This window comes from Abramis brama (assembly GCF_963993115.1).
Source record: "Abramis brama genome assembly, chromosome: 5".
Taxonomy (NCBI): domain Eukaryota; kingdom Metazoa; phylum Chordata; class Actinopteri; order Cypriniformes; family Leuciscidae; genus Abramis; species Abramis brama.
Genome location: NC_139967.1, coordinates 3,001,432 through 3,016,283, shown reverse-complemented (window position 1 = coordinate 3,016,283; position 14,852 = coordinate 3,001,432). Strand labels below are relative to the sequence as shown.

The following is a 14,852-nucleotide window of genomic DNA, read 5'->3' as shown; positions in this document are numbered from 1 at the left end:
ACTATATGATATATAAGTGCTATTTGCAGTGCTATATACGATATATAATTGCTATTTTCAGTGCTATATACGATATATAAGTGCTATTTTCAGTGCTATATACGATATATAAGTGCTATTTTCAGTACTATATATGCTAAGGGTGCTATTTTCAGTACTATATACGATATATAAGTGCTATTTTCAGTGCTATATACGATAGTATTATATATGCTAAGGGTGCTATTTTCAGTGCTATATACGATATACAAGTGCTATTTTCAGTGCTATATATAAGTGCTATTTTCAGTAATATATATGCTAAAGTGCTATTTTCAGTACTATATATGATATATAAGTGCTATTTTCAGTACTATATACGATATATAAGTGCTATTTTCAGTACTATATATGCTAAAGTGCTATTTTCAGTACTATATGATATATAAGTGCTGTTTTCAGTACTATATATGCTAAAGTGCTATTTTCAGTGCTATATATGCTAAAGTGCTATTTTCAGTACTATATATGCTAAAGTGCTATTTTCAGTACTATATGATATATAAGTGCTGTTTTCAGTACTATATATGCTAAAGTGCTATTTTCAGTGCTATATATGCTAAAGTGCTATTTTCAGTACTATATATGCTAAAGTGCTATTTTCAGTATTATATGATATATAAGTGCTGTTTTCAGTAGGCTACTATACAGTAGGTAAGGGGAAGTTGAACATCACTCTGGATATTACCGTAAAAGTGTCACAATACATTTGCGCTATAGCAGATAAAATACATCAAATGTGTGTGTCGGCCGGAGAGGGTGTGTGTGCAGACGCTCTTTTGGCTGGATGAGACTGAAGGGGTATTGAACCTGAGGTCCAGTGACCGGCACACATAAAACAGCATATCTGTGTGTACGACAGCTCTTCTGACCCACAAACCCCACCGACTTCGACATGGTGAGTCCAATGCACTGCATTCACACCAGTCAGAGTAAGATTCAATATTTTCATTCATTTGTGGTCATAAAATTGTGATGCACAAACGTATGCTATTGGTTACATTAGCATTTCAGTGAACAAATCTTAAAATAACTTTTTTTGTTTCTTAGAGTGAAGAATGTATAAAAAATCTAAAGAACCTTTTTTCCACTATATTAATCTTTACTGTAATGGAAAGATTCCATGGATGTTAAAGATTCTTCATGGAATCCTTGATGCCAATAAAGACATTAAACTATTAAAATGCATACTGTCTTGTCATAAAGTAAATTTTCTGAATGTTTTTTATTTTTTTATTATTATTTAATATTAAGTCAAAAGATGTCTTTCAGTCTGGAGAAAGTTCTATTTCAGAATGTTCGTATGAATGTATAATTGTTTGATAAATATTAAATGATGTCTGTTCTCTCTTTAGACTTCATACACTGACAAAGGAGAGAAGGTAACATGAACTTTAAACTATAATGCTTACGTCATTTCAACTTAAATTACATTAAACTGACTTAAAAAATTAGTTGAAGCTTAAAAGTTGGAAATAATTTTTTCACTTATAAACTTATTTTGATATGTTAAAGCAATGTAAAAACATTATGTTGACATAACTTGTTGATCATGTAATTTTTTACAGTGTAGGGTCCAATTCTCACTATTCATAGCTGCGTATTATCATGCATTTTACTAGGATATTGGCTGTTTATTAATACTTATAAAACACATATTAATGCCTTATATCTTATACATATCTTACAAATCTTATTCTGCATGATCATATTCTACATCCCTTAATCCTACAATACCTAAACTTAACAACGACCTTACTAACTATTAATAAGCAGTAATTATGAGTTTATTGAGGCAGAAGTCGTAGTTAATAGTGAGAATTGGACCCTAATCTAAAGTGTGACCAACAAAAACTATATGTAAATATATTATATTTTATGGATTTTTATTTTATTTTTCTGTTGCAGCCGGAGAGAGGAAAATTTTTAAGGTTTCACCATGTGAAGTTCTGGGTGGGAAACGCCAAACAGGTGATTTTACATTTTACCGACAGAGATGAATCTGTTTCAGGGTTATTATAGTTATACAAATAAAACCGTAAATAGTATAAAAAAATATTTATAAAACTAAGACCATAAATAAACATTTACTTTGACTCGATTTACTAAAATAAGTATCTCAAAGTTACTAAAATATCATCAATCTGTTTGAATACAGAAGTTATGACTGTAGTTTGATGATTTTGAAATTAAAACATGATAATTTTGCACTTTCTCTGAATAAAATAAGATTTTCAGGAATTATAGTTTTGTATACCTTATAAAGATGCTTTGATGCAAAGTTTAAGGTTTAAATGAAAGCGTTTCTGTAAGATTATTGCACTGAATATACATTTGTTGGCACAATTTAACTGTTATAAAGTTGCTTTCACTTGTTTTAAAGTGGCTTGATATTCCTAATGCAGATGACGAACGCTTCTCTGAAGATGTGATCAATAATGTGCTCTTAATCTAAGAGTGATGCAATAGTTCATCTCGCCTGATCTCGACAGTGACATACGTTTACATATTAACCAATAGTTTCTGCTCATTTTGTACCCTATGGAATATTTCGTCTTGTTACATTCATAGAACAAAATGTTCTATATAGAAGCTTATTGGTTCCATCCAAGGGATCCTTTTATGGATTCAGTTTTAATAAAAAAAAATGTATGACTTAAATAGCCCATAAACATACTTTATCACACTAACAAATTGAAATAACCCGTTAAACATGACAGTATCAAAATTCTATTAAGAACCGCACTGAACATTTGTCTGTTTATTTAGACTGAATTCATTTTATATGTTGTTTTCTAACAGATATTTTAGAATTTTAAAATGATTTTGATTATCTCAATAAAACAACTTGTCGAAATAAAGCTGTGCAGACACAGATATACCCTTAAACTGAGCATTTGTGTGTTTCTGGTCTAGGCCGCGGCGTTCTACTGCGATAAGTTTGGCTTCGAGCCGCTGGCGTATAAAGGTCTGGAGACGGGCAGCAGAGAACTGGTGTCTCACGCCATCAGACAGGACAAGGTGTGTGTGTGTCGAGGATCAATACACACATGATGACACAACACAGGACATCATCTACACACACGTCATACAATCACTCATTTCATGCCCTAAAGTTATTAGAAATAAATACATTTTAGATTTTAGGTTGATAATGTTTTTTAGTTTACACTTTATTTTAAGGTGTCTTTGTTACAGTGTAATTATACATTTAAGTAATGAGGGTAACACTTTATTTTACAGTGTCCTTATGTTACATGTACTTACCATAGTAATGAGATTCATTTTTTATCTTTTTATTTCAACCAAACCCTAATCCTACCCTAACCCTATAGTAAGTACATGTAGTTAAATAATATTACTCAGTACTTAAATATATAATTACACTGTAATAATGACCCATTAAAATAAAGTGTAACTGCAATGAGTAATGTTAATTAACTACATGTACTTACTCTAGGGTTAGGACTAATATTAGGTTTGCTTTAGGGTTAGTTGCATGTGATTATGCATAATTTATAGTTATTACTATGTATGTAACGTGTAACAAGGACACTGTCAAATTAAGTGTTAGTTTTTATTTAAAATTTTGTATCTTTATGGGATTTTATGCTACTAAATTATATTTAGGCAGTCGTTATAATCCATTTATTGAGTTTTTTAGCATAGACTTGAAAAATACATTTCTATCTTAAACTGTCATAAATCTTGAATGCTTTGGAGTTCAGACTTCAGTTTGGTCTCAAGACACTTGGCAGAGAAAAAAAAGTAATAAAAAGAAAGTCTATTGTTATGAAAAATGCACAAAAATACTATTTTCAATTTTTAAATGAAATATATTTTTTTCAAAACATGTTTGTTATGTATGTTAAAATCAAAGCAATACTTTTTTTTTAAGTTGATATGTCAAAAAAATGATGAAGATTTTGTTTGGATGCAGTACCAAACATTTCCAGTATGAAATTAATTTCTGATGGCGAGGAGCACAAGTGTGACTTTCTTTTTTTTCAGGATCATTTAACCTGTTTTGTGTTCACATAACAAGTGCTAAAACCTTTACCAAGTTTCGTTCCATTCCGATGAAGTAAAAAATTCAAAATGTAAAAAATGTTTTTTATGAGCATCAGAGGGTTTCAAAACCCAACCCACAAATTTGTTTCAAAATCACTCAGAGTTAAAAGTGTTTGTTATTTTCACAGATAATATTCGTCTTCGAGTCTGCTCTGAACCCTGGAAATGAGGGTACGAACCATTTCATTTATTTTTAAACACAGTAGTGTGAAAAATACTTTCCAGGTCATGTAAAACATATGAAAAGGGTCATGAAAAAAAAACTTAATGCATTAGAATTTGTGGGTTAAAATGGGTTTAACTGTCATGAAAAACATATAACAATATTTACACATGGGAAAAGATAATGAAGGATTCTGTTACTTTATTTATTCGGTGTTAAAATGACCCTGGTTTGAGAAAACACCGAAAGTGCTCATAGCCTCTCGCTCCACAGAAATGGGGGAGCATCTGATGAAACATGGAGACGGAGTGAAAGACGTCGCGTTTCAAGTGGAGGACTGTGACTTTTTAGTCAAGGTTTGTTACATTATTGACATAATAATATTCATAATGCTGCATAATTAATTCAGTGAGGGTATAGTATGCTTATCTATATTCTCATATCACTCTTACTATTCCTGCAGTGTATATAATCAAACTGGTAATTCATCAGACCTATGGCTAATATTTTCCCTCCAAAATGATGTCACTTCTAGATGATGTCATTGAGGAACTGCCTTTCCTTAAAGGGATTTTTACAAAAAGCTAAAAGGATTGAAAGTGATATTGAGAAAGCAGGAAAAAGCTATAAACTTTTCAAAACATGTTTTACTCAGAAACTGTGCGAAAATTAAAGCAATAAAATGTTTTAAGTTGATATGTCCAAAAAATTATGAAGATTTTGTTTGGGTGCAGTACCAAACATTTCCACTATGAAATTAATTTCCAATGCAAAAATGTTTTAGATATTGAGAAAGCAGGAAAAAGCTATAAACTCATAATCAATTAAAGACAAGTTAAGCAATGAAAATGAAATACAAAATATTTATTACCAAAATGATTACTGGACGCCACTCATAATGCAGGAGTATGCATTATGCTAGTAAACATTTTCAAAACAAGTTGCATGTTTCCTTAATGCATATACTATTGCACATTATTTTCATGACAATTAATCACATTTTAAGGTTAACAGGAGAAGTTTTTGCATTACAATAATGCGAATTTGAGGGTTAAAATAGGGTTAAATGTGAAATAAATATCACAATGCAAAAAAAATTAATAAAAAAATATCTCAAAAGCATGGAATAAGATAAAAAACAAAAGTATCTTTGCGAAATGCAAGTGTACAGTGTGTTCTGCACAGTATATTCAGTTAACAGTAAGTTAGTATTCCATTCTGAACACAATAATCACTTAAAAAAATAACTGCATGACGTAAACAGATTTACCTTGAAGGGACTTTGGAATAAATGTGTGTTTGCGTTCCCAGAAAGCCAAAGAGAGAGGAGCAGTGGTCGTCCGAGAGCCGTGGGTGGAGCAGGATTCAGGAGGAAAAGTCAAATACACTGTCATTCAAACTGTACGTCAGAGAGAAACACAGCATGTGTTTAGACAGACATACACTTGCTTTAAAGGGGTGGTTGATTATGATTTCACTTGTCTAACTTTAGTTAGTGTGTAATGTTGCTGTTTGAGCATAAACAACATCTGCAAAGTTACAACGCTCAAAGTTCAAAGCAAAGGGAGATATTTGCTTTTAAAGAAATCGCTTTTTAAGGACTACAACAAACGGCTGGTAGAGACTACACCACATTCCTCCCGGGTTAGTGACATCACCAACCCTAGAATTTACATAAACCCCGCCCCCCGAACACAATTTATAGATTATCAAGACAGAATATGCTAATCAACGACTAGAAGATAACTACACATCAGCTTCATAAATTCATCAACTAACCATTCAGAAATGTCCTGTTGCTTCTACATGTTGTCTCTTCTTCTTGAGTCTCTCCATCATTGTCTGAATCCGGTTTGAACATAAAAGGCTAAAAGTTTTTGAAATTTTCAGTGCATGTGTGACGCAATCGGAGCTGCTAACACACAAACACACACACGCACACACACACACACACACACACACACACACACACACACACACACACACACACACACACACACACAAGATCCGCCCTCTGTCAGCTCATTTGCATTTAAAGGGACAGACACAAAAACAGTGACAATTTTAACATGCTATATAAAAATATCTGTGGGGTATTTTGAGCTAAAACTTCACACACACACTCTGGGGACATCAGAAACTACATCTTGTGAAAAGGGCATTATACCACCCCTTTAAAGCTTGAGCTTGGCGAACACATATGATATATCTGATGTTGTGTTTTGCAGTACGGAGATACAACACACACCTTTGTTGAGTACATGGGACCCTATAAAGGTTTGTTTCTGCCAGGATACCAGGAGCCGCTGTTCAGAGACCCTCTGTTACCAAAACTGTGAGTGATTTTACTGTGAACCCAGACAACAGGGAACGTTCTCAGAACAAACATTATTACAGTAACGTTAAGAAAACGTTCATTCAAAGTTATCTTGTCTTTAATAATGTTCTCAAAACGTTATTGCAAAAACATTATTTATACAACATTCATGGAAAGTTGTTTTTTTCTTGAATGTTTTAGTTGCATTTGTTTAAAAAGATCTTTTAAAACTTGTCTGGGAATGTTCAGAAAACATTAAAAAGTAACGTTCCCGTAATGTTTGCAAAATGGAATGTTCCCTTAACGTTTGCATAACCAAGTAAAATCATTTAAAAAAATGACGTTTTGCACATTCAGAGAACATTCAGAAATTATGTTAGGGATAGTTCACTCACAAATAAAAATTCTGTCATAATTTGCTGATATGTTCTAAACCTCTATGAGTTTCTATGTTCTGTTGAACACAAAAGTAAATATTTTGAAGAATGTTTGTAACCAAACAACAGATGTTTAACACCAAATGTGTAAAACTATCCCTTTAATTGGAACATTAGCACATAGAGGGCCCTATTTTAACGATCTGAAACGCAAGTATCAAACGCGAAACTCAAGTAACTTTGTGGGCGGACACAAATCTAAAATGTGTTGGTCTGAAGTAGCTTCATTACTCATAGGTGTGGATTGGGCGTAACGTGAAATAAACCAATCAGAGCGTCATCTCACATTCCCTTTAAGAGCAGGCGCGCTTGTTCCATGGCGGATTGCTATTATAACGGCGGATTTGCCAGGAGCGGTTCACAGCCGAGGAGACCGACGTTCTCGTCAGGGCCGTAAAACACAGAGAAGTGACATTGGGGATGGAGAAACACACCCAGATTAGCTTCGGTTAAACAGGCGTATGATAATTTGGGTAAATGTGTAAGCTAGATTTATGCCTATTTTTTCACATCTTCATGGACACCACAATGATTTCCCTCGTGTGTTAATATTTTTCCTTGTAATAATGTATGGTTTGCAAAAATGAAAACGGCTGCTTCTGTGTAGATGAGAGAAGCAAAGTGTGTGTGTGTTGTGCATACGCTACATTATGGCCAAGCATGCGCCCTTAAAATAGCATCTGAATAACGTGCCGCTGACTTTAGACTAGTTTCTCCTGGTCAGTGGCGGAATTGTTTTCTGAAACTGCAAAATAGCACCAGGGAACGTTTGCGCCGGAACACGCCTCCTCTTTTTGCTGAACCGCCCCCGGGAGCGCAAGTTCATTCCCTAATTTACCGACGTGCGTCTGTGGAGGGAAAAGTCCGCTGTGCGCGGGTGCAAAATAGGAATGACACATGCGTCGGTGTACAAAGTCAATTGCGCTGGGTGCAAGATAGGGCCCATAATGTTCTTAGAAAATATTTAGAACATGTACAACATCTTGTAAAATAATGTGAGTGTACAAATATAGTTTCTTAGGCCAGAAACATACTCTATGGAAACATGCATGACACATTTCAGAATGCAAAAATGCATGAAACTGTGATAGCTAGACATGAAACTTCTCACAAACGTTTTTACCCTTGTGGTTCTCCTTCTCTGGCAACAGGCCACCAGGACATCTGAGCTTCATCGATCACATTGTTGGAAACCAGCCAGATGATAAAATGGTGCCAGTCTCGGACTGGTGAGGGTCACACATCCAACAAACAAATCAATAAGACAAATTCGTGGAAATGTCACTGGCAAAAAAGCACGTTCTCTCTGTCTTTTTTTCTGCAGGTATCAGAAGTGTTTGCTGTTCCACAGGTTCTGGTCCATCGATGATAAACAGATCCACACCGAGTACAGCGCTCTCAGATCCATCGTAGTTACCAATTATGAGGAAACCATCAAGATGCCCATTAATGAACCAGCAATCGGGAAAAAGAAATCACAAATCCAGGTTCTTCCAGCAGATCCCTAGAAATCATCAAACTTCTCGCAAATATTTCAGTTTTTATTGAATTAATTACGTCAGAGAACACTTTTGTCAGCCGAACCTCTTAATACTTAGTTGAAGTCCCCCTGAGATTTGAAGTTAATTAATAATTTAAATAATTTAACAATTTTCATGGTTCTCTGATTTTGTTTAATGTTCAAATGACATGCAGGTAAACATAAATGTTTAATGTTTAAAAGTATTTATATATAGGGCTGCACAACTTGACTAGAATATTATTAGAATTATTATTATTAGTTGTAAAACTAACAATAAAATTCTGAAATATATTACTATATACTGAAAAATTGAAATAAGTTACTGTTGTAAATGAATCGTGTAGCAGATCTAGGCAGGTGGAGCTGGGGAGGAGGAGGGGTTCAGAGAAACTACAGGACCAGTTTACAGCAAACACTGAACCAGATTATTTAAATGTTGAACAAGCAATCTCATTGGCTGCAGGATCAGCAGAGGCCAATCAGCTCGCGCCATGCGGCAATGATGTGATTGCTTGCAGATTGCATGTAAAGGATTGATCAGTTTGCGCCATCTAGAGTTTAATGTCATAATTTTTGGATGTTAATACATATATAGAGACAGTATTTGGGGAAATCTGATTGTAAACAGTGTGGCATCCAACAATCAGATTATCTTTAGCTGTTTCCACATGTGCATTTTGGGATATCGCATTAAAAAATGCAGGATGGGAACGCCAAGATGCGCATAAATTCAAAAAACGTATGCGCTCAATTGAGTCAGACAATTGTTTTAAAACGTGCATAAACTGATGAATTCACTGATGTGCATCAACAAAAGTCGATATGGGACGGCATAACTGGACCAACCAGATTGATCTCGTTTCACAGAATCTGAAATGCCTGAGCAAAGTCTATCGTCAAAGCGGTATAAATACTCTTACATGGCTCCGTTCCCAAACAGCAGGTGAAGGAAAGCAAGATAACATGAGCGTGATTATTGCGTTTCGTAAGTAATTTATTATATACAGTGGCTTCTCCTACTGCAGCAACTTACATTTGTTTCTGATATTTAGCGCCACTTTATCTGGAAATTATGATTTTGTTCTCTTCGGCTCACTGGATGGAAACGGTGCTTTATTTGCAAATGTTTTATGCAATATTCCAATTTTGCACATAGGTTAAATTCGCAAGCTTTTGCTAATTCCAGTAAGAATTTGTTGTGCAATTCTACTTGCCACCACTGGTACACACTTCACCTTTAACTAAAACATTTGACAATTTGAAATCTATAGTAAGTGTCCATATTGCTGCTATAATTCTCTTTTTTCGTGTGTAAAGGAGTATATTGACTACAACGGAGGACCCGGAGTGCAGCACATAGCCCTGAACACGTCCAACATCATCCAAGCTGTACGGCTCCTCTCAATATGACTTCATTCCTATTAGAACAAAATAAAGTAAAAGATAAAACATAAAACTCTGTCCTTATGAATCAGATTGTGAACCTTCGAGCTCGAGGGATGGAGTTCCTGTCTGCTCCCGATAACTACTACGACATCCTCCGACAGAACCTGAAGACGGCCAAGATCAAGGTGAAGGAGGACCTTAAAACACTGCAGGTCAGAGACACCAAGATTCCCGTTTGGATATGATGCTGTGTTTTGTTCATTTGTTTATTTTTTCCAAATACATATTGAAAACTTTTGTTTTTTCATCCAATGCAGGAGTTAAAAATCTTAGTAGACTTTGACGATAAGGGTTACCTGCTACAGATCTTCACCAAACCCGTGCAGGACAGACCGACGCTCTTCCTGGAGGTTATCCAGAGGAACAACCACTCTGTGAGTCTGACATCAACATGCATTTACATCTATTCATTTAGAAGATGCTTTTTTAAAGTGAATTTAACGGAGCCTAGTCCATCCAAATATGAAAATTCTGTCATCATTTACTCGTTCCAAACCCATTAGACTTTCGTTCATCTTAGGAAAAGAAATCAATGTAAATTTTACATTTCAAAACGTTTATAAAAAGATTGTTAAATAAATCCACATGTATGGATCTGATTAATCCAAGTCTTCTGAAGAGACAGAATTTGAAGACTTACAGATTTAATTTAGGCTTTTATTCACATATAAATAGAACAATTGAACCTCATTGGTTCATTGATCAATGTTTATATGCGAATAAGAGCCTAAATTAAATGTGCTGTATGTACAATTGAGAAAATCTTGAGTAACACTTTATTTTACAGTGTCCTTGTTACATATGCTACATGTACTTACCATAGTAATAACAGTAAATTATGCATAATTACATGCAACTAACCCTCAACCAAACCCTAATCCTACCCTAACCCTATAGTAAGTACATGTTGTTAAATAATATTACAGAGTATTTAAATATATAATTACACTGTAACAATGACACCTTAAAATAAAGTGTAACCAAATCTTGTTATTAGCGACACCGGTGATACAATAAAGGATACAATCTCTTTATGAAAGTTTTGAAGCATCAGAGTTTTGGACGAATAGACTTTCAATAGAGGCGATAGACATCTTTCACATTTCATTACAAATATCTTCATTTGTGTCCTGAAGATGAATGAAAGTCTTAATAGTTTGGAACGACAAGAGGGAGAGTAATTAATGACAGAAATTTCATTTTTGGGTGAACTATCCAAAGTGTCATTAGATGAAATACACTGAATGAGAAGAAATGTGTTGTCTGTATTCAGATACAGTAAACACAGTTACAGTATTGAGTTTGAGTCTGAGCTCTGACAACCTGTTTGAACAGGCCCATAGTTTTATTAGGGGCATTTTTAAAGCTTGTGAAGTGAAGGAAATGCCTAAAGATAAGACATTTCTGTCTAAACCACACTAAAGGGGCTTCACTGTCTTTTGTGGTGCTTAAAACGTTCAAACAGAGCAAGAAAATGAACCCAATGACACCAACAATTAGACTCAAAACACCGTGGATTGTTGGTAAAGGAGAGCGATGAGTTGGTAGATACACTGTAAAAAAAAAAAAAGAAGTAGGGATGCACCGATATGAATATTTTGGCCGATACCGATAACCGATAATTCTTTATATTTGAAAGCCAATAACCGATATATTGGCTGATAAATCTAAATCCAAGTTTTTATGTAATTTTTGAGAGCCTGATTACAAACACAAAAGTCTCACCATTAAAATCCATGTCCAAAGCACACAATTATAATGATTTTCTTATAATTTTATGTAGCCGATATGACAGACTTGTGTTGTATTTAACTGTATTTTCAATCAAAGTGATTTCAATCATATTTCAAGCAATTCAAAACCATCATGTTGAACAGTGCGCATCTGAAGAGTCTCAGCTGAAGGAAATAATACATTATTTATCGGCTTTAATATATCGGCCACATTTTGTTTTTATTGGGCTGATAAGAATAACATTACAAATTAACATATATCGGCCGATACCTAAAAAAATTTGTTTTCAAAGTTTTACAAGAACATACTGTTTCAGTTTTTCTACTTCAGAACTTTAATTCAACAGCTGATTACAGTCCAATTCTCATTGATTTTTCCCATCATAAGAACGCATGCGTTAAACCTGTGATTCTCCGTCTTCTTATCCAAAAGGGTTTTGGAGCTGGAAACTTCAAATCTCTGTTCGAGGCCATTGAGAAGGACCAGGACGCCAGAGGAAACCTCACGGTTCTCACACCGGAGAGCCAGGGCATCCCGAAGGAGTTTCACTGACACACAAACACATCTGCAGAAACATGGTTTACTCACGAGCCCTTGTGCTGGAGTGAAAGAATAATCCGAGACCATCAGTTAACACTGAACGTGCAGGGCAACAATAAAGAATGTAACGTATAATGTATCTGTATCGTTTTCTTAATCGTTCATAAGCTACGGCCACGATACATAAAACTTTCAAAGTCAAATGGGTTAATAATTTTCTTCTAAGACATGTGAGGGTTGTTATAGTTAACCCTCTGGGGTCTAAGGGGTTTTTGGGGTCCTTGAGATGTTCTGAATCTAAAATGAAAAACAAAACCATAAAAAAAAATCATTGCTTGAAATAAAATGAACATTAGAATTAAAATAAAATATACAAAAATTTAAAGGGGCTAACTTAAAAATTAGACCTAGACATAAAAGCCTGTCGACTGATTTTTATGTGAAGTACTTTTATGTCGCAGGATGTGTGTTTTACACACACTCCCGAGAGCATCTCTTCTGTTCAATGACACATGAAACTAAGGCTGCATTTACACTGCAGGTCTCGATGCCCAATTCCGATTTGCTGACTATATCTGTTTTTTGGTTTTTTTGACGACGCGCTTACATCATCTTTTAAAAGTGACCCATATCCGATATTTGCATTTACACTTATACACTGCCGAAACAACCCAATGTAGACGTTCTGACCCGGAAAAGGAAGTAAAACATAAAAAATGGATGCAGATGCAGACAAAATGATTATCCAGTGTTTTGTCTGCTTACATGGCAGACGCAAATGCATGTATCCGATTCATATCCGATATCATGAGTGAGGCCTGAAACCGATCTGAGAATATCGGAATCTTACACGTTTGCCGGTCATATCCGATCTGTGCCACATGAGAGGAAATGGGTCACTTGAACCATGCAGTGTAAATGGGGCTTAATGCTTATACAATGTTTAGGATAATGCTGAAAGAGCCGTTCTGGACTGTAATGTCAATGTGTCGTGCAAAGAAAAGAGATTCATTCAAACTACAGTCTCACAGAGTCAGATCTATATAGTCTATAGTCTCAAATATACTTTATAATCAAACTATCATAACAGTGTGATTTTAATGAGCTCATCTGTCGACAGGGTATAAGCGTTGTTGGTTTGGCACAATTTCCAACAGCCCAACAAAAGTTACTATTAACAATAAAATTCCTATTAAAACTTTAAATAAAATGTATTAACCAAGGACCTTAATGTTGATCACCCCCCCTCCTCCCCCAAAAATAAATAAATAAATAAATGAATAGATAAATAAATAAAGCAAACACCACATTCTCTGTATTTTTATTTCAAAATAATTTATTTGTATATAATCGGAATGATGCCAGGTTTATACATCTATAATGGCAGCTGTACGTTTCATAAAGAATATCATTCCAAAAGTGAGAAAATAACATTTTAAACATTTTCTCAGACCTGGACAAAAATGGATAAATATATTAGTAAATAAATATATTAGTGACATACCATTGAAATGTTCTATTATATATAAAATACAACACTTTATCTTATAACTGTTTTGTCTTTCTTTCTTTTTTTTTACACAAAATATTGAACATATACTGGCATATCCCTTGATTTCTGAAGGGATTTAGCTCTGTTAAAAAAAAGGCAGTTTTAATTGATTCTCTGTGGAAAAGAGAGCGTATGAACAATACAACCAACACAAAGGACCAAAGATAGAGAACAAAAAACAAACAAAAAAAACATCCTCAACGTTTAGTGACATTTTCATTGATTTTCTATAACTGGCGGTTACATAGTGCTTCGTTTGTTTCGCTTTGAATCACATGCAGATTTTCTTCCAAGGCAAAGTGCTGTTTGCATCCTTTCTAGATAAAGCCAAGAGCTTTACATGTTAATCTGTGTGAGACCGATGCGTAGATACCGTAATCTGAGGGTAGTTGGTGGCAATAGTTGTGTTTACTTACTATACTGAGTCAAAAGAAAATCAGGAGGTTATAGTTTGTTCATCATGTTACATGGTTTCAAAATTCACTGCCACTTAATGAGAACATTGGTTCATTCTTATCTTTGGTTGATAAAAAGTTACTGTCATTATGGTACAGTGTAACTCAACCGGGTTGCAACGACTCATGGAAAACTTGGAAATACAAGGGCGTTTTAAAATAACGATTTCCATCGCTGGAAAAGCTACGGAAAACAAAGCATTTCTATAGTAGTAGCTCTAAAATGAGTAGCCTGTTAACTGTCAGTGTCCCGCTGCTTTGCTATTGCCTTTTTTCCCTATAGATGCTATAGGATAGCATCCTCAAACTCAAAATTCTTCCTGTGAAATCCGTTGTGAAATTGGACATTGCATTACAATGGAAATATATTTTTTTACGACCTTTTTGTTATGGATGCATGATATATCGGCAACCATATTGGTATCGGCCGATATATGTTCATTTTCAATGTTATCGTTATCGGCCCGATAAGAAAATTTGGCCGATATATTAAAGCCGATAAATAATGTATTATTTCCTTCAGATGAGACTCTTCAGATGCGCACTGTTCAACATGACGGTTTCGAATTGGTTGAA

At 34.6% G+C, this 14,852-nt stretch overlaps 1 protein-coding gene across 1 annotated transcript; it reads left to right on the top strand.

Annotated features, from left to right (window-relative positions):
* The first annotated feature begins 769 nt into the window (after positions 1-769).
* hpda (4-hydroxyphenylpyruvate dioxygenase a) lies at positions 770-12,408 on the top strand. The gene is made up of 14 exons (XM_084115163.1): positions 770-937; positions 1,395-1,421; positions 1,948-2,010; positions 2,956-3,060; positions 4,239-4,281; positions 4,547-4,629; positions 5,585-5,674; positions 6,502-6,608; positions 8,179-8,256; positions 8,352-8,514; positions 9,867-9,938; positions 10,025-10,147; positions 10,253-10,369; positions 12,162-12,408. The coding sequence occupies exons 1-14, from the start codon at positions 935-937 to the stop codon at positions 12,279-12,281; spliced, it is 1,194 nt and encodes a 397-aa protein (XP_083971289.1). The 5' UTR covers positions 770-934; the 3' UTR covers positions 12,282-12,408.
* The last annotated feature ends 2,444 nt before the right edge of the window (positions 12,409-14,852 follow it).